At 40.8% G+C, this 27946-nt stretch overlaps 1 protein-coding gene across 4 annotated transcripts in view; it reads left to right on the top strand.

The window, feature by feature from the left end:
* MRRF (mitochondrial ribosome recycling factor) overlaps nt 1–27946 on the top strand; it is a 56561-nt gene that overhangs the window by 2799 nt on the left and 25816 nt on the right. For all 4 annotated transcript variants that reach the window (XM_060014198.1, XM_060014196.1, XM_060014197.1 and 1 more), the window contains exons 2-5: nt 2094–2305; nt 9436–9591; nt 13786–13904; nt 21050–21141. In XM_060014198.1, the coding sequence (XP_059870181.1) occupies nt 2122–2305; nt 9436–9591; nt 13786–13904; nt 21050–21141 (551 nt within the window). In that variant the 5' untranslated portion in view covers nt 2094–2121. The remainder of the gene's footprint in view (nt 1–2093; nt 2306–9435; nt 9592–13785; nt 13905–21049; nt 21142–27946) is intronic.

Here is a 27946-nt window from a genome sequence, read left to right as displayed (position 1 = left end):
CTTAAGCATTTCAGCAGTGTGGTTTATTTATAGAGTCGTCTTCCGGTTCACGTGTACTGGGTCTGCTTTTGGGTGAGTTTTCTGTCAAAGGTTGTTTATTTCTAACCCATTTTGATTTCCTGTTGCTTTGTGGATTGGTATTATGACCTGCAACAGGAACACCAGGAAACCTGTCTTAATGAAACAGCCAGATTGAGACCCTGTAGATTAAAAAAAACAACTATATTATACAGCCATATTTGGATATAAGTGTGGGTTAGGCATTAGCTGTATTAGGCAAAAACTTACGTATAGAAACCTCACTTAGAGGCACATTTCTGTGAACAGTTTTGCTGCTACAGGGCGGAACTATTATCTCCATGCCCTTGGTCAGTGACAGTCTCTTTGAGCCTCAGCTTCTATAAAAAGGAGATTATTATACTCTCTTTGTGGCATTTTTGAGAGGATTAAATGAATAATATGGGTAAAGCAGGAAGCCCAGGCCTGACCTCCATTAATAGTAGGTATTAATAATGTGAAAGGGGAAAAACTTTTTATTTTTTTATCTAGCTCTGTCTTTACTGACGTCCACACACTGTTCACTGACATCTAGCATCTCTTGCTATTAAAAATTCCATCGGGAGAAGTTATTTGCCTTTGTGCAACTCATTTGCTTTTCTTTAAAAAAATAGTGATAGTGATAGCCAGCTTTTATTAAACAGGTACTATATTCCCAGCATGCTACTAGGTTTTTAATATGTATTCACTATCTCATTTTACTTTAAGAACAGGATTATTTTTTTCATTTTGCAAATGGGGAATGTGATGCCCAGTAAGTGGAATGAATTGCCCGAAGTTGAAATTTATATCTAGATGTGACTGACTCTAGGCTTCCTTGTACTTTAGTAATGACATGTATGATTTCTTTGTTGTGTCTGACCCTGGCATGGAAGTCTTTGAAAGGAAAGGTGACAGCTGTCAATAGGTACCCTTTTGGGAAACTCCTGTCTGCTAGAGACTGTGCCAAGTGTTTTACTTACATTAACCTATTTATTCTTCCCAAATCTAGGAAATAACTATAATTATCTCCATTTTACAGTTGAGGAAATCAAGGTGCGGAGAGGTTCAGGGGCATTTAGTCAGTGGTGGAGATGGGATTGGATTCCAAGTCTTATGGCTGCAAAACCCATGCTCTTATTCAGTCTGTTATACTGCATCAAAATTTTAGGATGAGAGTTTTAATTTTTTTAATGAGGTATGGGGCTGTTTTTCAAAGACGGTAGCTTCCAGGTATTTGCTGCTAATCATGCTTAATTTTTAGCTGAGTAATAATAGCCAGATTCCTGGCAGAAGCTATTAATGCTACATTTGCCAGTAAGCTAGAGCTGTGTTCTATCCCAGAGGTAGCTGTAGGCTCTAGCATCTCTTCCACGGTCAAAGCCCTCAGAAGTATAATGTGTAACTTGTGTTAACACCAAGGAGGGTGGCATTTCCCAGAGCTTTAGTTCTATAACATGGAAGACCTCAAACCTCAGCCATGCTTCAGACTCACAGTAAAGTGCATTCTAATTGGTAATCGGTGCATAAGGAACCAAAGAAAATTTTAATTAAATGCTGTTGTGTGAATTTTCCAGTCATTTTATGCCTGTTGAAATGATTTTATTTAGTTTAAAGTCTTCTTCCAGTGCTCTGCCCTTCCTCTTTATAGTATAAGTTTATCAAGATTTTGTGCCTTTTCTCCTAAAAGGGTTTAATTACCATCATTAAGGATTTAGTCTGCTCTACATTTACTTAACTCTGTTCCCTGTGTGCTAAGGGGCATTTGCTGTAGTGGAAAGAGCATGGCGATTTGGAGTCCTACAGACTGTAAGCAAGTTACTTAAATCTCCATGAGCCTCAGTTTCTTCGTAGTATAAAATGGGGCTAATCATATTAAGTTGTACAGATGTTGGGAGGAGGATTAGAGATAACGTATTTAAGTTCCCTAGCACATACTCAAAACTGATTGACAGACTCTGCTGAGAGGATTTGCTTGCTAACTGGTACAGATTATTTTCTGAAGTTGTAATAGGGTCTGTTTTACTTTGATCTCCTTTTTGTCTTGTTCTTTTTAGTGGGTGTTCACAAGAATTGTCTTCAGTCATGGCCTTGGGTTTAAGGTGCTCCCGCTTGGTCCACCCTGCCTTTTGCAACTTCCTTGCAGCCTTGACCAGACCTGTTTCAGAAGTTACGCTGAAGACAGTGAGTGGAAGACAGAATGACCACAGGCAATACCTGGCCTATCCAGCTGTACCAATCCGTCATTTCGCTACCAAGAAAGCCAAAGGTAGAGGCATGACCTCCTCACCCCTGTCTTATATTTAGCCCTTGAATTATCATAGCTGGAAGGGATCTCAGAGATGTTCTGAATTTCTCCCCATGCCTCATGAGGAAACGGTATCTCAGGTGGTTCAGTTGATTAGCTTAAAAGGTCACAGTGACAGAGTTGGTATTAGAACCTGTTTTGTCATTGCCACGCCGCCTCTTTTGTTATTATGGCTCAGAAAATGCCTAATTTCTTTTAGATTTAGAATTAGAGGTATAAGTGCCAAGCAAATCAGAATACTTGTGGCAGGGATCAACCTGCCTTCTTCTTATAGGAAGATCTGCGTTGGAAATAATATTAAAAGCAGAAGGTTGTTGGGTGAGGAGATATTAGAGCCGTGGATTTAGATGGATGATCTTAATGGCTTGTGTCATCCAAGAATGAGACCTTGATACAACTCAGGTCTCAGCTTAAATGTCGCTTCCTCAGGGAAGCCTTCCCTGACCTCTTAGGCTGGGTCAGGTCCCTTGTTACATGCATTTGTGCACACTGTTACTTTACCTTTGATGTACTTAAGCACAGCACTCATTAATTAGTTAATTATTGTTTGTTATGTCTTCCATACTGGACCCTGTGAGGTCTATGTCTTTCTTGTTTAGCAACTAACAGGGCCTGACACATAGTATGTATCAAAAAATTTTGTTGAAGGAATGAATGAGTGACAGAAAATTGTCAAGCAGACCTGCTATTTGCAGTGGTGGGTCAGGGATTCCACTCCTAAGGATGGTGCTTGAAATACCCTACTGAATATTTTTCCCACTGCTTTTCTTTTATGGTTTCATGCAGACCTTTTCCTTTTCTGTTAATAGGAAAATTAACAAGTTGCCAAAAGAACTTTAATGCATAGAAGCCTTATATTCAGTTAATAACTTTGATCTATAGGTTGCATTATATTTTTTAAATTCACATACATTTAATAATTTAATTTGATCCTTATAATTATCCATTGAAGGAATTGTAATTATCCAGTGAAGAAATTCTTCTAATTACCTAGTGAAGCACAAATCTCACCATTTTGCAAATGAGGAAACTGAGGTCCATATGTAAGACATTTGCCCATGATCATACCGAGTTAGTGGCAGAACTGGAATCCAGGTCTCCTGATGTCCACAGCATTGCAGTATTCAAGTGCACTAGACGTTAGCTGCAGCGTGTAAGCAGCATCTTTTCATATTTCATTGGCTATTCAGTTTTTGTCTTCTTTGATTGCCTCCTAAAAAGTTGGTTGACTTTTTCCTTTAGATTTATTGGATTCTTTCTATATTAGGAATGCTAATCCTTTGTTGATTGTATATGTTGCAAGTATCTACTTTGCCTTTTTACTTTATGATGTCTTTCATTGAACATAAGTTTCAATGTAGTCATATTTTTCAGTTCTTTCTTTTTTCATTTGTGCTTTTTCTGTCTTAACAAACCCTCAGCTATCTGAAAGTCATAAAGCTATTCTTCTGTATTTTCTTCTAAATCTTTTAAAGGTTTTTACTTTCCACATTTGGGTTTTTAATCCATATGGAATTTATTTCTGAATATGATGTGAGGTAGGGAATCTATTTTATTTCTTTTTAAAATGGATAATAAGTGTGTCAACCTTACTTATTGAGTAGCCCTTCTTTACTCCCAGATTTGTAATGCTTCCTCTGTCATATGGCAGGTTTCTTTATAGGTATGATTTATATCTGAGTTCTTGATGTGTTGAACTACTCATCTCTCCCTGCACTAAATTCCTTAATGCCTGAATCACAAGTCTTGAATCTAGTGGTACAAATCTTTCCCCTCAGAACACGCTAGCTTTTTCTTTTCCTTCTTCTTGGCCTTTTGCTCTTCTCTATGAAACTTGTATTGTCAGGTTTTCTCCATAAAGATCTTGCACAGTTCTTTAATCAGGTTTATTTCTAGGCTATCATCATTTTTGTCACTTTTGTATATGATGTTTTTTAAAGTAAATTTTTGAGTGATGTACACAGAAAAGTGCATACATACATTGTAAGTGTATGGCTCAGTGAATTTTCACAAAGTGAACACAACCATGTAACCATCACCCAGATTAAGATATAGAACGTCACTTGTACTCTGGAAGCTTCCCTCATGTCCTTTTAAGTTGTCACTCTTCAAAAGACAGGCCCCTCTCTGGACTTTACTACCACAGATTTGTTTTGCCCTTTTTGAACTCAAGATGTATTCTTTCATGCCTGGCTTCCTTTGATAGCAATCTACATGTGAGATTTGTCCATGTTGTTGCCTGTAGTAGTTGTTGGTACATTTTTATTTCTTTATAGTACCCCAGTGAATGCGTATACCACGATTTATCTGTGTTTTCTATAGTTGATGGATATTTGAATTGCTTCCAGTTTTGAGCTAAAATAAATAGTGCTGCTATGAACATGCATTTTGATGCCCATGTGTATGCCTTTCTGTTGGGTGTATACCAAGAGGAGGATTGCTGAGCCTTCGGTTATGCATATATTAAGTTTCGGTTCAGTTTCAGAACATACAATTCTCCAAAGTAGTCATGTCAGGTTACACTCCTTCCCAGAGTGTTTTAGCTTTCTATTTGCTAAGTACCCACTGTATGCTTGTGAACACTTGGTATGGTCAGCCTTTTTAATTTTAGCCATTCTGATGGGTGTGCATTTATATCTCATTATGGTTTTAATTTATATTTCATTGATGAATAATGATGGTGAGCACCTTTTATTTGCTTATTGGTTATTTGGATATCCTCTTTCCAGTCTTTTGCCCATTTAAAAAAATTGACTTGTAAGAATTGTAATGTATTCTAAAGATAAGACTTCTGCATATATATATGTATTGCTGATAATAATTGCCTTTTCACAGTGTTTTTTTAATGAACAGAAGTTCTTAATTTTAATGTAGCCCAATTTATCAATCTTTATCGAGTAGTGCTCTTTTTTTCCTTTTTAAGAAATTTTCCCCTACCTTAAGGTCATAAATATATTCTGTGTTATTTTATACAAGATTCATTGTTTTAAGTTTATATCTTTTTAAAAATTGTGTTTTCTATTTGGTTGCTGGTGAATAGGAATACTTTTTTTTTTTTCTTTTTTGGCCGCACCATGCAGCTTTCAGGGTCTCAGTTCCCTGTCCAGGGATTGAACCCAGGCCACGGCAGTGAAAGCCCAGAATCCTAACCACTAGGCCACCAGGGAACTCCCCGATTTTCTCTTTGTTCTTGAGTTAGTTTTAGTAAATTATATGTTTATAGGAAGTTCTTGGCATAAAGTTGTCCATAATAGTCTCTTAAGATTATTAAAATCTCTACTGTTTTGGTGACTGTGTCCCCTTTTTCTTTCTTAGTATTATTTATTTGTGTCTACTTCCCTTTTTAAAAATAATTAATTTATTTATTTTTGGCTGACTTGCGTCTTCATTGCTGCACACGGGCTTTCTCTAGTTGCATCAAGTGGGGGCTACTCTTCCTTGCGGTGCACGGGCTTCTCATTGCTGTGGCTTCACTTGTTGCGGAGCATGAGCTCTAGGTGTGCGGGCTTCAGTAGTTGTGGCCCGTGGGCTCAGTAGTTGTGGCTTGCGGGCTCTAGAGCACAGGCTCAGTAGTTGTGGCGCATAGGCTTAGTTGCTCTGCAGCATGTGGGATCTTCCCAGACCAGGGATCGAACCCATGTCCCCTGCATTGGCAGGCAGATTCTTTTTTTTTTTTTTTTTTTTTTTTTTTTTTTAAATAATTCTACAGCATTTCTATTGATTGATTGATTGATTGGCTGTGTTGGGTCTTCGTTTCTGTGCGAGGGCTTTCTCTAGTTGCGGTGAGTGGGGGCCACTCTTCATCGCGGTGCGCGGGCCTCTCACCGTCATGGCCTCTCTTGTTGCGGAGCACAGGCTCCAGACGCGCAGGCTCAGTAGTTGTGGCTCACGGGCCCAGTTGCTCCGCGGCATGTGGGATCTTCCCAGACCAGGGCTCGAACCCGTGTCCCCTGCACTGGCAGGCAGACTCTCAACCACTGCGCCACCAGGGAAGCCCGGCAGGCAGATTCTTAACCACTGCGCCACCAGGGAAGTCCCTACTTCCCTTTTTTAATCAATTATTTTTGACAGAAGTTTGTCAATTTTACACACCTTTTTAGAAAAAGAGCTTTTAATATTTTTGATCTCTCTTTTTTAAAACTTTATTGACTTCTGTTCTATATCGTTTACTTCCTCCCATGTTCTTGTTCTTTTTATATCCTTTGAGCTGGACAGTTAGTTCATTAATTTTCGACTTCTTTTCTTGTAAGCATTTAAGACTGTAAATTTATAAATACAACTTTAGGTACTTCCTACAAGTTTTTGTTGTGTAGTATTTTTATTATTGTCATTTTAAATATTTTAAAATTCCACTGTGCATTTTTCTTCAGTCCATAAGTAGTTTTGAAGCTCAGAATTGTTATATCTTTCTGGTGAATTTTTTCTGTTTTTATGAAGTGCTCCTCATTGTTTCTAATAATGCATTTTGTTGTAAAATCAATTTTGTCTTAATATAACTACACCAGCCTTCTTTTGATTAATATTTGCTAGGGTTATAATTTTCTCATGCCCATACATTAAACTTTCTGTGAGCTTATATTTTTGTAAAATCTCTTGTATATATTATATACGACTAGATTAAAAAAAATCTTACTGAGAGTCTCTAACTTTTAACTGGTTCTTTGGTCTGGGTACTTGTATTTCTATTATTTTGTACTACCTCTTTATTGAGGTTTTCTTTGTTTCTTCTTTTCTCCTTTCTATTGAATTAATCAAGTTTCTTTATTCTTTTTTCATCTCTGCTGATTTGGAAGGTATACATTCTATTTCTTATTGTTTTGGTGGTTACTTTTAATTTCTTTTCTATGTTTTTATAAAAATAAAGCACCTAGGGCTTCCCTGGTGGCGCAGTGGTTGAGGGTCCGCCTGCCGATGCAGGGGACATGGGTTCGTGCCCCGGTCCGGGAAGATCCCACATGCCGTGGAGTGGCTGGGCCCGTGAGCCATGGCCGCTGAGCCTGCGCGTCCGGAGCCTGTGCTCCGCAACGGGAGAGGCCACAACAGTGAGAGGCCCGCGTACCGCAAAAAAATAAATAAATAAAAAATAAAGCACCTATGGAAAAGTGCAGCTATTATAAGAAAATAATAATAAGCTTGATAATTTTTACTTATGTAATCAGCACCCAAACCAAAAACCAGAGCATTCCCAGCATGTCAGAAGTGCCCTTTTGCTCCCTTTTAGTAACTTACCACCCTCTACCCTTTGCAGGTAACTATTATTCTAACTACTAATGATATAGTTTTATCTGTTATACTGTTTAGTATATGTTATTGTACCTGGATTTTGCACTGTACAGTCTGGATTCTTGTGTCTAGCCACTTTGCTTAACATCATGTTTGTGAGATTCATTTAAATTCTTCTTTGTAGTTGTAGATCTTTTCTTCTTATGGTTGTATAGTATTTCATTCATAAAGAATATTTATCCATTCTAATATTGATGGGCATAACTTAAAATTTTTAACATGCATACTTGGTTTAACACTAAAGTTGAAGATATTATTTCCATTGTTTCTAGCTTCTGTTGTTGCTCTTGGAAATTATTTCTAGCTTCTATTGTCGCTATTATTCTAAATTTTGATCCTTTATGGATAATTTGTCTTTTCTCTGGCTGTTTTCACAATCTCTTTGTCCTTGGTTTTCTGCATTCACAAAATGTCTAGGTGTGAATTTACCTAGAATTTTATTATCCTGTTTGGAACTTGTGTTTCTAAATCTGAAGATTCACCTCTTTCATCAGTTCTGACAATTCTAAGCCATTAGCCCGTTAACTTAAGACCAGTGAGATTTCAAGCAAGATGGTGATACAAGCAAGTAAATGTTCAAAAAAAAAAATCACTCTGCTGCTAACTGGTTGGTTACTTTGGGCAAAACATTTAAATGGCTTGTGCCTCAAATTTCTCATCTGTAAAACGGGGACAATAATAATCTCTGTTCTTCCTAAATCAGAGAGCTGCTTTGAATATCTAAAAGAAGAATGTACTTGAAATTGCATTGCAAATTGTAATATGGTATATAAATAGCTCAGGATCTAGCTCACTGTAGATGTTCAATAAAATTTGTTGTGAATGATCTCAATCAGTATTTGTTGAATTCTTAATAAATAAACTAGTGTAGGATAATATTATTTAAATATTTTTATTCTTTTTCTCCTTCCCACACCCTCCTTAAAGAAATGCAAGACTATTTGTGATACTCACGGGAGTGATCTATGTATGCATATACACATTATAGGTGCATATGAAAAATCGCTATGATGGTTTAGATATAAATTAGAATTTTATTCAGTTCTCAGTATTGTTGCTTTCTAAAATATAAGCCATTGTCACTACTACCGGCGGTGTTTAATGTTGCTAAGCTACTGTTGTTTTTTTTGTCTGTACCAGCCATCAGATACTTTGCATATCCTTGTCTTAGGATTCATTTTTAAATGAATTAATATATTTTATGTATCTCCAATTACATTTTATGAAGACAATTTAATGGAAATTTCATGGGTTTAAAATTAGGCACATCTGGGACCAAACCTTGTCTTTACTATTTCATGACCTTGTGACATTAGGCAAAGTCACTCTACCTTTCTCACCTTCTGTTTATTTTTCTGAAAAATAAGGAATTCATTCACTTATGGAGTGTCTGCCATGTGGATAGTGCTCTTTTAGGTATTTGAATTACTTAATTTGTGTCCCTGCAGCAACCTGGCAGTATAGATATTATTCCTGTTTCATAGGAAAGGAACCTGATATCAGAGAAGTAGAGTAACTTGCTCAAGGTCATAAAGGTCGTATGCATTATAGCGCATATTTTCACCTGGGTGTCTCATTATAAAACCTGTGCCTTCACTAATATCTGAGAAAGTGCTTTGTGTGATGCTGGGTCCCAGGTTGACAGTAAGTGTAGGCTCTTTTTCAGGGCCTACACTTAGTGACAATGTTCTGTAATTTTCTAGCACTTGGCTTTTTTCCCTGCACATAGTAGGTACTTCTTAACTCATTGTTTATTGTCTCTGTTTATGCTGCTGTTTTTTTTTATTCATTGAATGTTGACTTTCTAGCCAAAGGGAAAGGACAGTCCCAAACCAGAATGAATCTTAACACTGCCTTGGTTGAGGATATAATCAGCTTGGAAGAGGTGGATGAAGAAATGAAGTCGGTGATAGAAGCGCTCAAGGATAGTTTCAATAAGACTGTCAATATAAGGACCTCACCAGGTTAGTGACTGAACCTGTGTTTTGGAGAGGGGCGTAGTGGCAAAAACATCGCTTTGGCAGAGCTGGGTTTTAGTCCTAGCTTTATCACTTACTAATGGGTGACCATGGGCAGTTACTTCTCTGGTTTTCAGTTTCCTTGTCTAATTCCTACCTTCTAGCTTTGGGATGGGTAAATAAATGAGGTAACATGTGCAATCGTTCTAGCACAGTGCCCAGCACATGTTAACACTACATTTATCCATTTAGCAAATACTTGCCTGCTATGAACTAGGCGTTGTGCTGGTATAAAGTGAACAAAATAGGTATGGTCTTTGCTCTCATGGAATAATACTCTCAAAAAATGGAAATTTTATTATTGCTGTACTCTCTACACTTGTAGGTATTTAGTTTCATAGTAACTGACATCTTTGGTCTGATTTTTCCAATTTGTTCTATTTGGCCGTTCTTATCGCTTACTGGGAACCAACTGGCTGCAGACCTGCCCACCTGAGGCATTTCTGTACCCCTGAGCTTGACCAGGAAGATTCCGTTTGGGTTAATAACTTCCTGAAAGTGGCTTTCCTAAGTGGGAAATGTCAGAACTGTCTAGGAGAACTGTTTGCAGATGTGATGGAAGAAGTGAGTTGTCAGCTAATGGTGCAGGCAGGCAGGAAAAATCCAATTGCTGTTAAATTGGGCTTTTGGAAATTGTCATCATCCTAGAGTCAAGCCCGGGACCCCCTCGGAAAGTATCTGTGGGAGCTTGCACTGCTCCCACTCACATCTTGCTTGGGGTAGTTCACAAGGAAACTAGAAAGTATTTCATGAACTTGTTCTTAAGAAAACCAAGTGAAAAGTATACGGCTTCATTTATAAACACCAGCAGAAACATACAGAGTTCAGAGACGAGATCCAGTGTGAAACCAGAAGACCATTCCGTCATTTGTCAGCCCTGGACTGGGGCATTTCTGCCTTTGCTGACAGTAGAGCGTGCCATTCAATCTCTCCCAACTGTTTATTTTAAACTTGCTTATTATTTTAGGTATGAAGCTGATAAAGTGCTTTGTCTCCCCTGTGCTTTCTGGCCTGTTAACATTCTGCAGCCGAAACCAGAGAGCAGTTTGAGAGGAGCTCAGGGAGAAATGTGATACTTAAAATTAGCCAGCAAGCTCCACTCTTGTTGAACTTAAAAAGATGATGGGCCTGGAAAGAGGTTGGGAGTGTAATTTGTTAAATGTTAACCTCTGCGAAAATGAGGGGCAGGAATGAGGCTGAGGGAGATTCTCGCTGGGGACAGATTGAGGGAAAAGGATTTGATGCATTATGTCGATACGGATTTAGGGAATGGGAACCACCACAACTGCGTACTGAAAAGCCCATGTTGGGACTTCTGTGGCAAAGGATCTTATGGCAAATCAGGAAGGCTGAATTAAGATCCGTTTTCAGAAGGCCTCCCATTGGTATTTCCTCTTTGCTTCTTTCTCTTCAGGGTTATGTCTGTGCAATGTTCTGTGTAGAAATTTGGGCCATGAAGAGACTTGGGTGAAACAGGCTAAATAGACTGGCTAAAGACTTAGCCAGTCTTTTATTTTATTTTATTTTTTTGCCAGATTCTTCCATACCATCTTTCATTACTATCTGAACCAGCAGGCACTTTTCCTCTTACACGTCCATCTACCAGCAGTTTCTGTCTCCAAGATAGTTGATTGCTTTTAATAGTTGTCTAGGCCCTCCCTGGTGGTGCAGTGGTTGAGAGTCCGCCTGCCGATGCAGGGGACACGGGTTTGTGCCCCAGTCCGGGAAGATCCCACATGCCGCGGAGCGGCTGGGCCCGTGAGCCATGGCTGCTGAGCCTGCGTGTCCGGAGCCTGTGCTCCGCAACGGGAGAGGCCACAACAGTGAGAGGCCCACGTACCGCCAAAAAAAAAAAAAAAAAAAAGTTGTCTAGAATACAGATTTATTTCTTTGTTCATTCTTGTCCTCTCATTCATTCATCCATCCATCCGTACATTCATTTATTCATCAAAGCATTATTGAGCACTTATTCTGTGCTGATTAATAGGTGCTGTAGATACAGAGAGAAAAGACATTGTCCCCACCTTCCAAGAGCCTAGATCCTAATGTGAAGGGATAGACAAGTAAACCAACATGTGTAAAACCATATAGCAAAGCAGAGTGGTGAAGACCATGGCTTTGGAGTTGATCAGACCTGGGTTTGAATTCAGCTCCATTGTTAAGAGCTCTTGTGACCTTGGACAAGTTATACTCTGTGCCTCAGTTTCCACATCTGTAAAATGGTGGCACTGTCTCATAGGGTTATTGTGATAATGAAAGCAAATAAATTACAGAAAGCATTTAGCACTATGTCTTGCCATGGGAAGTGTTCAGTAAATATTGGTTGCCATTATTGTAGAAGTGTGCATAGGATCCTCGGGAGCCCATAAAGGCTTTGTAATCCAGCCTAGGAGGTCAGACAGGATTTCTGAGATTAGATACAATCATAGCTGAGTGTTAAGGAGTGAGCAGGAGTTAGCTGAGCAGAGAAGGGCATCCTCAGTAGAAGGATCCTGAGGCAAGAGAGAACAGGCTGTATTAGAGAAATTGTAAGTAGGTTAGTTTGGTTAAAATATAGGAGAAAGTTGAAAAGTAATAATAATAGCATTTATTGGGCACTTACATATGCCAGGACACAATTATAAGTGCTTTCCATAAACTCTTTCATTTAACCCTCATAACAACTCTGTGAGAGAAGTATGATTTTAATGCCCCATTTAGAAATCAGGAAACAGACGCCCAAAAGGTTGAAGGGACCTTCCTAAGGTCACACAGTCAGGAAGTGGCAGGGTTGGTATTTGAACCCAGGTCACTGGTTTTCAGAATCATGGACTTTTCCAGATTGAAGCCAGTGGTGTCAACAGCCTTCTATCTTGTGATGGTGAATTGAATACTGTGCTTCAAATCAGATCTTTGGGCCATGGTATGGTACTGCATTATTCTAACAACAATTTGCTGGGACAACTCCCAATTTGTTTAAAATACTGACCTCCAGCCCCCGACCCTTTACTCTTTGTGTATCAGAATGAGCCATCTGTGAGTGGTTCTTAAAGTGAATGGTAATGTTTCCTTTTAGTTTTCATTTGCATAGGAAATCAGGGAGTTTGAATAACACCCCTTTTCCATCTGTAACTATATACTTGCCTTCTTGACGAGAAAATTTTGCCCAGGGTTTTCCATAATTCAGATAGAGACAAAGATCAGATCCAGGATAACAGTGAAGTGGTAATAGTTGGTGGGGTTTTTTTGTTTGTTTTATGTTTTTTGTTTGTTTTTCTTCCTAAAGGGAATCTAAGTGCCAAAATCAAGGTGGTATCAGGGAGCAGTTCCAAACCTGGCTGCATGTCAGAATCATGTGGTGATCTTAGAAAAACTACAAGCTCCCCCAAAATCACAGGCTCCCAAGCCCCTGCAGAATCAGGCTGTCTGGGGGTGGGGCCGAGGAATCTACGTGAAAAAGCTCCTGACGCACAACCAAATTTGAATTCCACTGATAAGGGAAAGAGCCTTGATTAGAATTGGAAGTAAGCACACCTGGGTTGGAGCTTGGCTCTTCCTCCTTTTCCTTTCGTGAGCTCTGTGATTTGGCCCATTTAACCTCCCCAAGTCTCTTTCTCTGGTGTCAAGTGGAGACAGTGATAGTGTTACAGACTAGTTGTGAAAACTAAAGGGCCTAATAAGTGGTTAACTATTTTTATGTTTATTTTTTGGTGCCTGTGGTGTACTTGCTTGTTTATATTTAGTTATAATCCTCACTTTAATCCTGTATTTTTTAATTGAGTTGGAAACCGAGGTACCGAGAACATGACTAACTTGCCTGAGGTTTCATGTTAGTAAATGGCAGTGTTGCTGGAGGGGTGACCAGCTCTTTCCAGTCTCAGCTCTCAAAGTCATGTGTCACAGGAAACCGCTCAGGGCCAGGCAGACCAGGACTGTTGGCTACCCTGGTGCTGGTAAGCAGTTGCAACCTAGTTTTGTCAACATTTCAAAGCTCTTTCCATCACGTGGCACCACGGCTCCTGTGGAAGCCCCTTGAACCATCTTTGCCACATTAGTAAGGGATCCCTAAACATTAGTTGAATCTGAATTGATAGCGACTTAGATGTGGGGCTACTAAAGTCCTTCTGAATTCGAAGACCCTTTATTTCATTTTTCTTTTAGGATCCCTTGATCATATCACTGTGGTAACTGCTGATGGGAAACTTGCTCTAAACCAGATTGGCCAGATCTCCATGAAGTCGCCACAGCTGATTTTGGTGAATATGGCCAGCTTCCCAGAGGTAAGGTGGCCTTGCTAAAGGGGTCCTTCTCCATGGTCTCTTTTGGAATGCAGGAGGCTGAGTCGAGTCAGGAGAACGTGTTCCCTCTAGTTTGGGATGAACCAAGAGAGAAGGCATAATAATGGGAATTTCAGGATAAGAAAAGCTCTCTTCCTGTTTGTAAATTCCTTTTCTGTTTAACTCAAACACTATAGAGTCCAGGCAAGTAATTTGAATACTGACACGGGCCCCATCTAAGACAAACGGTAGTGGCAGTGCAGTGATGGAAGGGCCGGGGTAAACTAGCTCCCGTGCCCTGTCTGAAGGGAGCAGCCTTTGCCCAGCTATTGCTGATCCTTCCCGGGCAGGAATGCAGGCCTGGTCATTAGATATTACCAGGCGTTAAGGTGTTTGTTTACAGAAGAAGCCAGTAACCCCAATTTTTATGTAAGATCTTTGTTAAATGTTGATAACTAATGCCCTTTTTTGTGTGTTTTGTTTTAAGACTATGACAAAACCTAATGGGCCACGTTTGCTCTGTGGGCCACCAGTCTGTGACTTTTGCATTAGTATTTGGAGCAGACCTTCCAGGAATTCACATTCCTTTCAAACTGGACTGACCATTGCAGAATATTGCACAGAGCACAGTGCTTCCAAGGCTGGAAGGTGGGTTGCATTAGATCATTGCAACCTGGAGGCTATGATTTTAAGTCTGGTTGAGGAAGGTAAATGGGTTTTTCCTTATTGGTCCAGTAAGAATTGACCTGGGTTGGGAATCCTTGAGGACCTGGAATCTGGTCCCACCTGTCCCGCCAGCTGGCTGTTTGACCTTGTGTAGGTTGTGTCACTTTCTGGGTCTCCCATTTCCTCACCGGTTAATATGAGGTAAAGGAATCTGAAGTCTCTCCCTATTCCGATGGTCTGTTTCAGTAGTTCTAGCCCAAAGACAGAGACCAAAGTTGAAACTGCTGGATTTGACAAACTGGGCTAGAGATATGAGTAAGAGAAAGCCCTTGCTATGAGCAGGCTGTTTCAAATCGGAGGGCTCTTGTAGCTGATGTGCTAGGCACATTTGTGAGGGGTATTACTCACTCCTCCACCAATCTATTCTCTATACTGCAGCCTGAGCGAACTTGTAAAGATGTCTGTTGGATTATGTCATTCCCAGGCACCGAGTTTATCAGTGGCTTCAAGTAATCTTTAAATAAAAGATGACTGTGGCCTAGAAGGCTTTGCATGAAATGGCCCCTGCCTGTCTCTGCAGATTCTCCAGTCTTGTGCCGCTGTCACCCTTGCACACGGCTCTAGCCGCACTAGCCTTTCAACTCCTCAAACCCTTTGCGTCCTCAGGGCCTTTGCATATGCTCTTTCCTTTGCTCGGGACACTCTTGTCTGGCTAATTGCTACTCACGTTTTGGATCAGAGCTTACATATTACTTTCTCAGGGAAGTCTTCCCTAATCTACCCAATCCCAATTATTCCTCCACATTTACCACTTTTATACAGCCCAGTTCTTTTTCTTCATTGTACTTGTCATTATCAATAGTTATACAGTTTTTTACATCTTAATTTTCCAGCTCACTTTCACTAGATTGTAAGCTTGGAATGTAGGAATCATATCTAACTTGCTCTGACTTACGCCTAACACTGTGCCTGACACATGGATGCACTCAGTAAATTTTCCTCAAACGGTTGAATACTTGTCATTAGGTTGATGGAAGGGAGACACTCATTCCTGGTGTTACCGAGGAACAGAGTAATGGACAAAAAGGGAACTGTCAGCTCTTTGCCTTTCTGGCCCCTCTGAACCACTGAGGCCTCTCTGCCTTGTTCATCTAATCCCACAGGCACTGCGGGCCAATTTAGGGAATAGCCTCCTAATTACACAGTTTGAAGACCTCATCAGGCAGATTGCTTTTCAGAGCCAGCCACTTCTGTTATTAAATAGCAAATGGCATTCACAGAAGAAGCACCTGATTGGCCACCAGAGCATCTTATGAGGCAGGAGGAGGTATTAACAGCTTAATTTTTTCTTAGGAAGTTGGAGTATATCTTCATTTTTCAAGCAAAGCATCTTTGCCATTTCTCCAAGTTGAAATTCTGTGGGTTTTGAAAAAAAAACATTTACAGTCATCTCACTAGAGAGGTTCTTTACAAGGACAGAGTGAGGAAGTGTGAGTTACATTGTCTTTTGAATTCCTTTATCTCATCTGGTGTATATATTAAACAAATAGCTCTAACTAAACATTTCCTTCCTCCAGTTTAGAAGCTGTCCATGCAGTACCCAGGTTTATAGCTTCAAAATGCTGAGCTAATCCTCACTGTGTTTATATAATTCCTTTCTGTTTTATATGCGGTTGGCTTTCTTTTCAAACCTGAGCATTTCTGTGTCATGCCCTAGAGACATGATGCAGATTTACATGCAGAATCTTTTCAGATACATCAAGGACAGAAAACTGCGTTGCATTTGTTAAGCATGTGTCCTGCTTGATAAATGATGCAGTTGCTGCCTTCCATAAACTTGCCTGCAGCTAGAGTTAATGATTGGAAAAAAAGAAGGGAGTAAAAAAACCACAGCATGATTTGAACAAGGCAAATGAAAAAAAAATTCTGCAGGCTCCATTATTGCTCTTGTGGCAGTAAGAAAGCAAATGTGTGGTGAGCGTCTACGGTGTGACCAGGCACTGCTTTCTCATGTTTTGCTTCATGTGATCAACACGGATACTCTTTATTTTATTATTATTGTTATCTTTATCATTAAAAAGTGTTTTTATTTATTTAATTAATTAATTTTTTTACATCTTTACTGGAGTATAATTGCTTTACAATGGTGTGTTAGTTTCTGCTTTATAACAAAGTGAATCAGCTATACTTATACATATATCCCCATATCTCTTCCCTCTTGCGTCTCCCTCCCTCCCACCCTCCCTATCCCACCCCTCTAGGTGGTCACCAAGCACCGAGCTGATCTCCCTGTGCTATGCAGCTGCTTCCCACTAGCTGTCTATTTTACATTTGGTAGTGTATATATGTCCATGCCACTCTCTCACTTTGTCCCAGCTTCCCCTTCCCCTTCCCTGTGTCCTCAGGTCCATTCTCTAGTAGGTCTGTGTCTTTATTCCTGTCCTGCCCCTAGGTTCTTCATGACCATTTTTTTTTTTTTTTTTTTTTAGATTCCGTATATATGTGTTAGCATACGGTATTTGTTTTTCTCTTTCTGGCTTACTTCACTCTGTATGACAGCCTCTAGGTCCATCCACCTCACTACAAATAACTCAATTTCGTTTCCTTTTATGGCTGAGTAATATTCCGTTGTATATATGTGCCACATCTTCTTTATCCATTCATCTGTTGATGGACACTTAAGTTGCTTCCATGTCCTGGCTGTTGTAAATAGAACTGCAGTTAACATTGTGGTACATGACTCTTTTTGAATTATGGTTTTCTCGGGGTATATGCCCAGTAGTGGGATTGCTGGATCATATGGTAATTCTATTTTTAGTTTTTTAAGGAACCTCCTTACTGTTCTCCGTAGCGTCTGTATCAATTTACATTCCCACCAACAGTGCAAGAGGGTTCCCTTTTCTCCACACCCTCTCCAGCATTTATTGTTTGTAGATTTTTTGAGGATGGCCATGCTGACTGGTGTGAGATGATATCTCATTGTAGTTTTGATTTGCATTTCTCTAATGATTAATGATGTTGAGCATTCTTTCATGTGTTTGTTGGCAATCTGTATATTTTCTTTGGAGAAATGTCTGTTTAGGTCTTCTGCCATTTTTGGATTGGGTTGTTTGTTTTTTTGATATTGAGCTGCATGAGCTGCTTGTAAATTTTGGAGATTAATCCTTTGTCAGTTGCTTCATTTGCAAATATTTTCTCCCATTCTGAGGGTTGTCTTTCCATCTTGTTTATGGTTTCCTTTGCTGTGCAAAAGCTTTTATGGATACTCTTTAAAATTAAAGTTTATTCCATTTTATAAATGAGGGAACTGAGGCTCAGAGAAGTAGAATCTCTTCTGCAGGTTCACGCTGCTGTGGTAAAGCCAAGATTTGAGCATGGGTCTGTTGGACTCTAAAGGCTGTGCTCCTTTCACCATCCATTCGTTAATTCCACAAATATTTTTAAGTCCCTGCAAGTCAGCTGTTGACTGGAACCCAGATTGTCAAGAATTTGTTCACCTGTCTACAAAAGTTTCATCATCTTTTGTCCTGTAGCGTAGACATGCACATAGACGCGAATGAGTTAGATTTATTAGTTTAAGAACAGTAATAGCAGACATTGCTAATTGATTGCAGCACGCTTGCCTGCCTGACCCCAGGTGGGGTCTGTGATCTTTCTCGACCCAGTACTCCAAGCAGCTACAACCAGTGAGTCAGTGTTATCACTGGAGAGCAGCCTACTGGTGGGCATCCCTTCAAAGAGGGGGTAAAAGCTAGGACAGGGAAATGCGATAGAAATAGGTGCCTTTTTGTCTGAACCACGAGTAGTTCAGAAGTCATGTTGGGAAAATGACTATAATTCCCTAAGTTTCTGTATCCTTCCATATCAAACTAAAATATACATGTTTAGAGTATTTTAGAACTACCTCTTTTAGTAGATACCTTTGCAAATGAAACCCCTCTTGGTTCACATTTTTTCTGCATGTGAAAGGACACAGAACATGTATAAAATAGTATAAAATAAGGGTTTTTTTGTGTGTGGGGGGGTTATAAACATGAAGTAAAAGTAAGGAGATGAGTTTTTCTAGCAGGTCTGAGTCAGCGCATTAATATACTTACTCAACAAGCTTTTACTGAGCACTTAGCACGCACTAGGCCCTGAGCCTTGGACTGGGACTATGTAAATACTGAGACATAGTTCCTGCCCAGCTTGGAAGCAGCAGTGGGTACTCCCTTGCTTGCCTGGGAAGGCTGTGTGGCAACACTTGGGTCAGAGTGTGAGAGGAGGGTGGTGGTGGTGGGATGATCCAGCTGAGTTATCAGTCAGTCAGTGAGAAGCTTCAGAAAAGGAAGGTTAGGAGACTGGAAATCAGGCCACTCCTTCCAAGTGGTCATTCTCCTTTTATTGGGAACTTTAGAAATCTGTGTTTCATTTTATATGGACGATGGCAGTTTTCTTGCAGAGGAAAATTTCATTTCTTCATCCAGCTCTTTTATTTACCTTGGCCATCCCCTTTATACACCAGACCTAGTTCCAAATTCTTTTTGGCTATTAGAAAAAAATCAAATTCCCTGTGCCACAATTACTGAATACGTTGAGCTAGGGGATCTGGAAGGTAACGGAGACAAAGTAACATCACTGGATGGAGTGGTCACTGGCAGCATGACGAGCGAGGTCTTCACTCCCTTGCTCTTGGTTTTCAGGGACTGTATCTCTGTATGAGGGATGTGACCTTTACCAGCAGGTCTCTGCATTCGTAAGGAAGGGACTGTACCCGGTTATGTCCAAGGTCCCTTCCAGCTCCAGTAGTCTATGGTCAGAGGTACATTTTAAGAAGTTACAGTTTTAAGCAGTGGACACACTGTTAAATTCTGTAGCCCGAGGGGATGATCTGTCTGCATGTGGAATGCCGGTTTGTCTTTTTGACCTTATGATAACGTGTCATGTCCCTGTAGAATTCAGGTCATTCAAAAATGAAAGGGATGAGGTTTTTAGGCACTCCCTTAAAAAACAAAACAAAACCTGGGAAAGTAAAATAGGTGTGCAACACACCCCATTTATTTAAACCAGAAAGTCTAGGGAGGAGCTCAAGGCCGGGAATTGGCTCTGTGAATCCAAGCAATGTGGATTGGCTCTGGTCAAACCTAAAATTCTTTTGAAAATGTCAGAGGCCTTGTTTTCATGAATTCCACATTGTCATGCCAGTGAAATTATCTGTCTTCCACACTGCTTTCTTTTATGCTTTAGGATTGCAAGCCAGGTGTGGTTATAATGTTGCTTGAGGTGAGATGAGGCACTTGGGGAAATCAGCGTACCAGTGTGCCACCTGGCATGTTAGAGAGCAAAGCTGTGTCAGAAGAGACCCTGGAGGATGTCAGGACAGCAGTGCATCAGGGAATAATATTCAGTATTCTGAAATAAGCCATAATGGAAAAGAATATGAAAATGTATGACTGAATCACTTCGCTGTACAGCAGAAGTTAACACAACATTGTAAAACAACTATACTTCAATAAAATAAATTTTAAAAAAAAAAGAAAAAGAAAAGAGGGACTTCCCTGGCGGTGCGATGGTTAAGACTCTGCGCTTCCACTGCAGGGGGCATGGGTTTGATCCCTGTTCGGAGAAGTGAGATCCTGCATCCCGCATGCCTCGTGGTGCAGTCACAAAAAAAAAAAAAAAAAAAAAAGACAGCAGTGCATCAGCTAAGTGATGATATCAGCTCGTCGTTATTTGGGGGTTTTGTGCGTTCTTCATTTATTGAATACGTTTATATAATAGCGCCCCTTACCTGGGTGTTACAGGCACCCAGGCACAGAACAAGATGCGTGGCTCATGTTACCTCATTTAATCCTCTTTGAGGTACAGTACCGCAGGGTCTCAGATTACAGCATGGAGGCTCAGAGGAGTCAAGCTTGTTGCCCAGGGTCACATGGTTAGCAGAGCTGGGATTTGAGCTGAGATCTTTCACGCTACCTTTCTTGGTGCACACACCAGCAGAGATTCATTGCTCATGCCAAAACATGAGTGAGGTTGGTGTGAGCATAGATGCGAATGAGTTAAATTTATTTACTCATTTCAAATCGGCACTGGTATATTTTGAGTGTAAAATGTCAACTGGAATTTTTAATGTATAAAATCTTTCAGCTGCCTTTACACCAGTCTTTGCACAGATCAGCCCTCCTCCCTTGAGGATTTATTGTGGTTTTGATTTGTGTTGCCTCAAACCATTGAAATCTTTTCAAAGAAGCAGAGCTGTTTTCTTTTTCTTTTTTCTTTCTCTTTGCTTTTTCCCTCCCGCAGTACACTAGTACCAGGAGTGGACATAGTTTGCTATTCAGCTTGATCAAAGCACTCTACACCAATGTAACTTCCTGATCTTACTGGTAACAGAACTAAATGTTTCCATGTTCTGCCAAGATGGGTTGCCAGTTATCGATGGAGGGCTTGCATCTGGTAATAATTATTTACTAATTCTGTTTACCTTTTGATCTGGTTTTCAGTGTACAGCTGCAGCTATCAAGGCTATAAGAGAAAGTGGAATGAATCTGAACCCAGAAGTGGAAGAGACGCTAATTCGGGTACCCATTCCCAAGTACGTCTGGCTGAAATTCACATATTTTGACGTAATGGGGCAGTTGTCTTTGGAAGGAAACCAACACGCCATGATCCTGTTAGACCGATAGGGTACTTTACCTGTACGTCTCATCTTGGCAGACTCCAGCATCTTTTGAGATCCGGTTTACTTATTCAGATGCGGCAGTGAATCTGACAAAGTTCTTGTCCTCATGTATTTTACATTCTGATTGGGAAGATAGGACACATAGAGAAAGTCATTCCAAATAATGAAATGCTGTGAGGAAAGAAAAGGCAATGTGATCCAGTAGAGGGTGCCCTGATGAGAGTGATGGTGGCAGGGACAGCTTTAGCTGGGGAGGACTCTAAGGGAAGTCACATTTTTACTGACAGTTGAATAATGAGGAAGAGCCAGCCTAGGGGAAGAGCTTTCCAGGCAGAGTGAACAGATAGCCCAAAGGCCCTGAGTCCGAAAGATTCCCGACACTTGTAATCTCTAACCCAAGTTTCTTGAAGAGTCATTTTCCCATTAATCCTCACTTGTTGAAGAACTTTAGGCGTAAGAACAGAATATTGTTAATTACGTAAATATATAGAACTTAGAGTTTCAAATGCATAAAATGTATGTTTATTTTTAAATTTAAAAAGAAATGATAAGACCTTAGTATATTTGATGAAGAGAAAGCCCTTGTGTCTGAAACTCAGTGAGGGAGGGAAAGAGTGGGGCTGGGGGTGATGGGCTGGTGAGAGGAGGTGCTTCAGGCGTTACAGGCCGTGGTGAGGGGTGTGGGCTGTGCTCTCATTGTAGTGGGAAGCCATTGGAAGCACTTAAGCAGAGGAGTGATATGATCTGATGTTGACTTTTCGGAGGTCTCTCTGGCTGCCAATTAACAAGTGGAATGTAGGGAGACAGGGCAGACGCAGGGCGCACAGTCGGGAGGCCACTGCAGTAGTCCAGGTGAGATATAAATCTTCTCAGATTCCATAGCAGGCAGAATCAGTTTCTCCTTCTGTAATTTCATTTCTTACTTGTTTCCAAACCCCTGTTCCTACACAGTGCCTCACATCTAGCAAGTCCCAAATAAGTGTTGAATTCATTCATTCAGTCACTCAACAAATATTTACTAAGCACTAACTACATGCCAGGTCCTTTCCTAGTTGTTGAGATAGTGCAGTGAACAAACAACAAGAAGTCCCCATCCTCCCAGGGCTTTCTTTATTGTCGAGTAGGCACAGCAAAAAGAAAAACAAATAAATATGTAATGTAATGTCAGGTGATGATAAGGACTATGAAGAAAAATCAGCAGGCTAAGGGGATAGAGAGAGTTGGGGGTTTTATTGTAGGCAGGAAGGTTCAGGAAGGAAGTGACGTTGGAGCAGAGACCTAAGTGAAATGAATGAATGAAGCTTCCAAATAACTAGAAGAGAAGTGGAGTGTGACACTTGTTGAGTCATTGTGTGCCACACTTCATCCTGTATTCCTTTATATAGATTGCCTCATTTGTCACGCAATCTCTGTGAAGTAGGTTTTTCCCCAGGTGTGGAAATTTAGGCTCAGAGAGGTAAAGTAATATCTCTGAGGTCACACAGCTTATGCTGAAGCTGAGACCTAAACCCCGGTTTAGTTGATTCTAACGCCTCATGATGTACCCATGCTAGCAACAAGAATTAGTACCAACACTGAGAGTCCAGGAACTTTCCCACTGAACTTGTTTCTTGCTTTATGGCCAGAAAATGGCCTCCTTATTCCATTGTGTACTCGGTACTCTGTAAGTCAGAATCAACACTCTGCTTTGAAATCATGTTAATTGGGAGCAATATAACCTAGTGTTTAAGAAGCAAATAAACCTGAGTTCAAGTCCAGTACCTGTTTGCTTGGTTAGTTCATTGATTTGCTTGGCAAATTTTCTACAGATGTGTAATGTTCCAGCCTCTGTGCTGGGCGCTGGGGACGTACGTGGACCTGATGTTTGCCTTTGTGGAATTCAAGGCTGTGCCGGGCCCCTTGTTTATATTACTGGCAGCTTACTTGTGGAGTTTACTCTTACCCATAGTTTATAGATGAAAATATTGGAATTCAGAGAAGTTAAGAGACTTGCTGAAGATCACGTGGCCAGTTAGTAGCAGTCAGGATTTGAATCCTGAGTTTTTCTGTTACCAAGTCCAGGCTCTTTCTCCTGCACTCTCTATATAGATGGGTAATTCTGGAAAGTGCCAAGTGTACTCATGGACATCAGAAGCAAGACTTGCAAGTGGAATGGCTAGTAGTCAGCAGCTTTATCTTTTCCTTCTTGCTCTCCTGTCTGTGAAATCTTGGAAAAGCCACTTAACCTCCCTGAGCCTTGGGTTCCTGATGCACAGGATGGAGGGGTTGTTCTCAGTGGTCTGCCAGGTCCCTTCTGGAGCTCCAGAATGCCGTGATGCTGTGAATTTATGCCACTAAATGCTCGTTGCTGACTTGGATTCTTCTTAGAGTGGCCCATTGTAGATCATGTGTTTCTTTCAAAGAGCTCGTTGATATAATGTGCACCTCTGCAGCCCCACACGAGTTAATGATTGCCCTTGTGCATTGTATATAAGTTTGAAAGATCAGTGCGTTTAACTTGAATTTCCAAAGACACGGGGATCTGTTACATTATATTTTGCATTATTTTATGTTGGTTAATGGGCGTAATCCAAGAGAAGGTTGACGGACCAAAACCGTCTGCTCCTGCAAACCTCATTTTTTATATACTTTCTTTCCTTTGACAAGGTGGTAAGGTCATGAGGCCCCTCACTGAATTATACGTTTGGTAGTTTTCCAGATAAAAAATGAATGATCTGTTCTTTATTATGGAGGCTGTGTCATGTGAGAGGATAAAGGCTGATTTAGATGTAAAGGGGACCAAGGTTTTTATTTGGTTTTGGCAGTAACTTCCATCTGACTCTGGGCACGTCACCCTAACAGCTTGCTGCCTTCTAGCTCCTTATTTGTAAAATAAATGAAATAACACATAATGATAGCTAGAGCTTTGGTGAGATTAGCAGAGAAAATAGATTAAGTAGCGTGATCTCCTTAGAGGAAAGAAGCTATATAAATGTAAGATACTAATATTATTTCAGTAGACATAAATTTTTCCATATATACATAATTTTACTTTAGGAGAAAAGGAAGGAGTGAGAACGGGGACTGATATGTTGAGTACCTACTACGTGCCAGGAACTGTTAGGTGCTTGACATATACAGGAAAAGTGGAAAAGTCTAACGGTTAAATTTGTGCCTTGTATCACAAAAGCATGAAACTGAGTTCTGACTCTTCTGCTTTTTAGCTGTGTGACAATGGCAACTGTCTCTACCTCTCTGAATCTCAGAGAGCTCTTCTGTAAAATATTTATGGGACTGGCCTTATATAGTTATTGGGAGATTTCAGTGAGATAATGTGCACAAAGCTTTTGATGTTTAGCAAGCACCCAGTTAATGCTAGCGAATGTTCCTTCGTTCCTTTTCATAAATAGATAGGCGCATCCCTCCCTTCAAAGGATGGGGAAACTGAGATTCCAAGAGGTGAGGCATTGGCTCCAGGTCACACAGCTGGTAATTGGCAAAGCTGCAAGGAGGAAAATAACACACTAAAGCTTATGGTGGGAGTTTGGGAGGTGGGAGGGAATCAGAAGCATAAATTCCCATGATCAGTTTCTGATGCTAAAATTTCAAGTTTAGTTCTATAAAAATTTACCTTTCCTGGGCTTCCCTGGTGGCGCAGTGGTTGAGAATCTGCCTGCTAATGCAGGGGACATGGGTTCGAGCCCTGGTCTGGGAGGATCCCACATGCCGCGGAGCAACTGGGCCCGTGAGCCACAACTACTGAGCCTGCGCGTCTGGAGCCTGTGCTCCGCAACAAGAGAGGCCGAGATAGTGAGAGGCCCGCGCACCGCGATGAAGAGTGGCCCCCGCTTGCTACAACTAGAGAAAGCCCTCGCACAGAAACGAAGACCCAACACAGCAAAAATAAATAAATTAATTAATAAACTCCTACCCCCAACATCTTAAAAAAAAAAAAATTTACCTTCCCTGGTTGATTGTGATTCTTCCTCTGCCGGAGGATAGTCTGCAAGTTTGCTTTTTTGCCTTCACTCTGGATGCTGCCCAGAGCTAAGTTGTATTTTCAGTTGCAACAGATCTCACCTGGTACCTCACCCTCATCACACTCGTCTGATTCTTATATTCTTATTTAAATGAGTCTACTGAGTACGTGACTCTTCCTATAATCTGCCTCTGATCATTTTGGGAGGTAGGCGGAGAATAAATCCTAAAGCCATAACAGGTCAAACTCGGAGCCTGGGTGGTGCCTATCACCAAGCCTTCTTTTCAGAGCCTCTGCGAATCCAGCTGTGTGTGTGGCTGTGTGCACGTTTTTCTCCTGGCTGTCCTCAGTAAAATGACATTGGACCTTACAGGCTCTGGGTTACATTCGTCCGCAGTGACACTGTGTATAGCTTTTGTTTTCTTCTCTGGCCAGTGTTCTTCCGTTTAGAGCCGTCCGTCAACTGGACGGATTCTTTGAACATTCCTGTTAATCAAGATTCACTGAAATAGTTTCTTCTATTTTTCTTTCTTATTTATGTAATCAAGTTCTGGGCCCTATTTATAAACCACCTGCACTACAGGTGTAATGCCTGGAGGTACTGTGCTGAATGCTTGAGGGTTTCTCCCTGAATTCTCACACCACCGCTCTGAAGTTGGGAGACTGCTCTTGTGCCCACTTGCCTAACGGAAGACCTGAAGCTCCCAGGAGTCAGTGCCCGCTGTCATAGGGCTACCAAGGAGCAGAAGCACGACGGAACTCAGGTCTTATTTACTGCCTTTTTCCCTGTTCTTTTCTCCGGATAGCAGCTTTTTCTGGTGTATCAGTCTTCCACTTCTTAATCAGGGACCCTGAAACGTTTTGAGCAGTTTATTTTGATCAGAGGCCCCACCCCATTCACATCTTCATTGTGCCCCAAACAAACAAACAAATACTCCCTTACTTAACTGTTTTACCAAATATTGATGAGAAAACCACACGAAGTAGAATGAGGGTGCTTTGGTTTGAGAACACTGAGTTCATGTCTGGCTTTAAAGAAAGCTGTGAGGAATCATGATTTCACCGAAGAAATGAAAGTGCTTAAGATTGACTCATTCCCCCCACGAAGCTACATCCTTCCTGGATTGTCCTCCTCTTTCATTATTTCTTGTCAGTGTCTGCGTTGGTTTTGCTTTAAGTAGGATTAAATAAACAAGTACCTCCATCCTGTTCTCCATAGGGCACTACTTTTAGCACCGTGATTTTCCAGATTTTTTTTCTGTTCAACTTCAGACGTGTAAATCTCCTTCTCCATCTTTCTTATAATGGTATGGGATTATATTACACGCACTCTTATGCAGTTGCTTTTCTTTCCTTTTTTTAAAAACTTATTTATTTATTTATTTTTGGCTGTGTTGGGTCTTCGTTGCTGCACGCAGGCTTTCTTCTAGTTACAGTGAACGGGGGTTACTCTTCGTTGTGGTGCATGGGCTTCTCATTGCAGTGGCTTCTCTTGTTGCAGAGCATGGGCTCTAAGCGCCTGGGCTTCAGTAGTTGCGGCACGTGGGCTCAGTAGTTGTGGCTCGCGGGCTCTAGAGCGCAGGCTCAGTAGTTGTGGCGCACGGGCTTAGTTGCTCCACGGCATGTGGGGTCTTCCCGGACCAGGGCTCGAACCCGTGTCCCCTGCATTGGCAGGCAGATTCTTAACCACAGTGCCACCAGGGAAGCCCCTGCAGTTCCTTTTTTTTAACTTAATGTGTCATTGCTCTCTCTGAGGAGAGTTCTTCCTTACTCTTTTTAAGGGATACGTAGTGCTTGCGTGTTACATATAACATTAAATCGTTCTCAATTGTTGAATATCTTGGTCATTTAAAATTTTTTCTCTTTTACTAACAGTGTCATAATGATCTCCTAAGGATCTTCCTGTTCTTCTGCTGGGAGTGGGAAGTGGTAGAGGCGGGACTGTAACTGGGGAAGAAGTGAATGGAATGTGGGGGGCCTTGGTGTAGCTTTTGTTCCTTGATTGTCTCAGTGCTTGTTTGCACCAGTGTGCTGCATATTGCTGAGCTTCTTGGAGACATGGACACTTCAGGGCCAGACAACCATCCGCAACACACCCGAGTGACCCCTCCAGTGGTCCTCAGAGCCAAACTTGACGTCACTCTCTTACGAAACCCCATTGATATTTGAAGGGCCTTCCTGGCTCACTGCATGGCAATAATAATATTAAGCAAAGTGACTACTTACTGAGTGCAAACTATATTCTAGGCCTTATGCTATATTATTTAAGTCATTCTGTTATTCCCTATTTTTTATACATGAGCTAAGTAAGCCTGAGAGAGGTTAAATAACTTGTTCAGGTTCATTAAGCTAATAACGATAGAATTGTGCAGGATTTAAATATGGGTCTGCTTGACATCAAAGTCTATTCTTAACGTCTATGGACCTCTGAGAGCACTTTTTCTTTTTGTAATAAGGGGCAGTAATTGGTATTTTAAAATTTAATTATATACCAACCCAAAGCGTGTGGAGCATAAATGGCCAAAGCTCAAATCAGGATGCATAACCTGAAGTAAGTTTATGGGCCACTTTCTGGTGTGAGAAGCACTCTGGAATATAAAGTATTTTTTTTTAACTTTATTGAGGTGTAACTTACATACAAAAAATGAACCCATTTCAAGTGTACATGATGATGAATTTTGACAAATATAGGTCAAATATATATCTTGACTGTAACCACCATCTCAGTCACGTTATAGACCAGTTCGGTCGTCCTGAAAG

This window comes from Delphinus delphis, chromosome 6 (assembly GCF_949987515.2).
Source record: "Delphinus delphis chromosome 6, mDelDel1.2, whole genome shotgun sequence".
NCBI lineage: Eukaryota > Metazoa > Chordata > Mammalia > Artiodactyla > Delphinidae > Delphinus > Delphinus delphis.
Note: the sequence above shows the minus strand (reverse complement) of the source record. Positions and strands in the feature narration are given on the sequence as shown.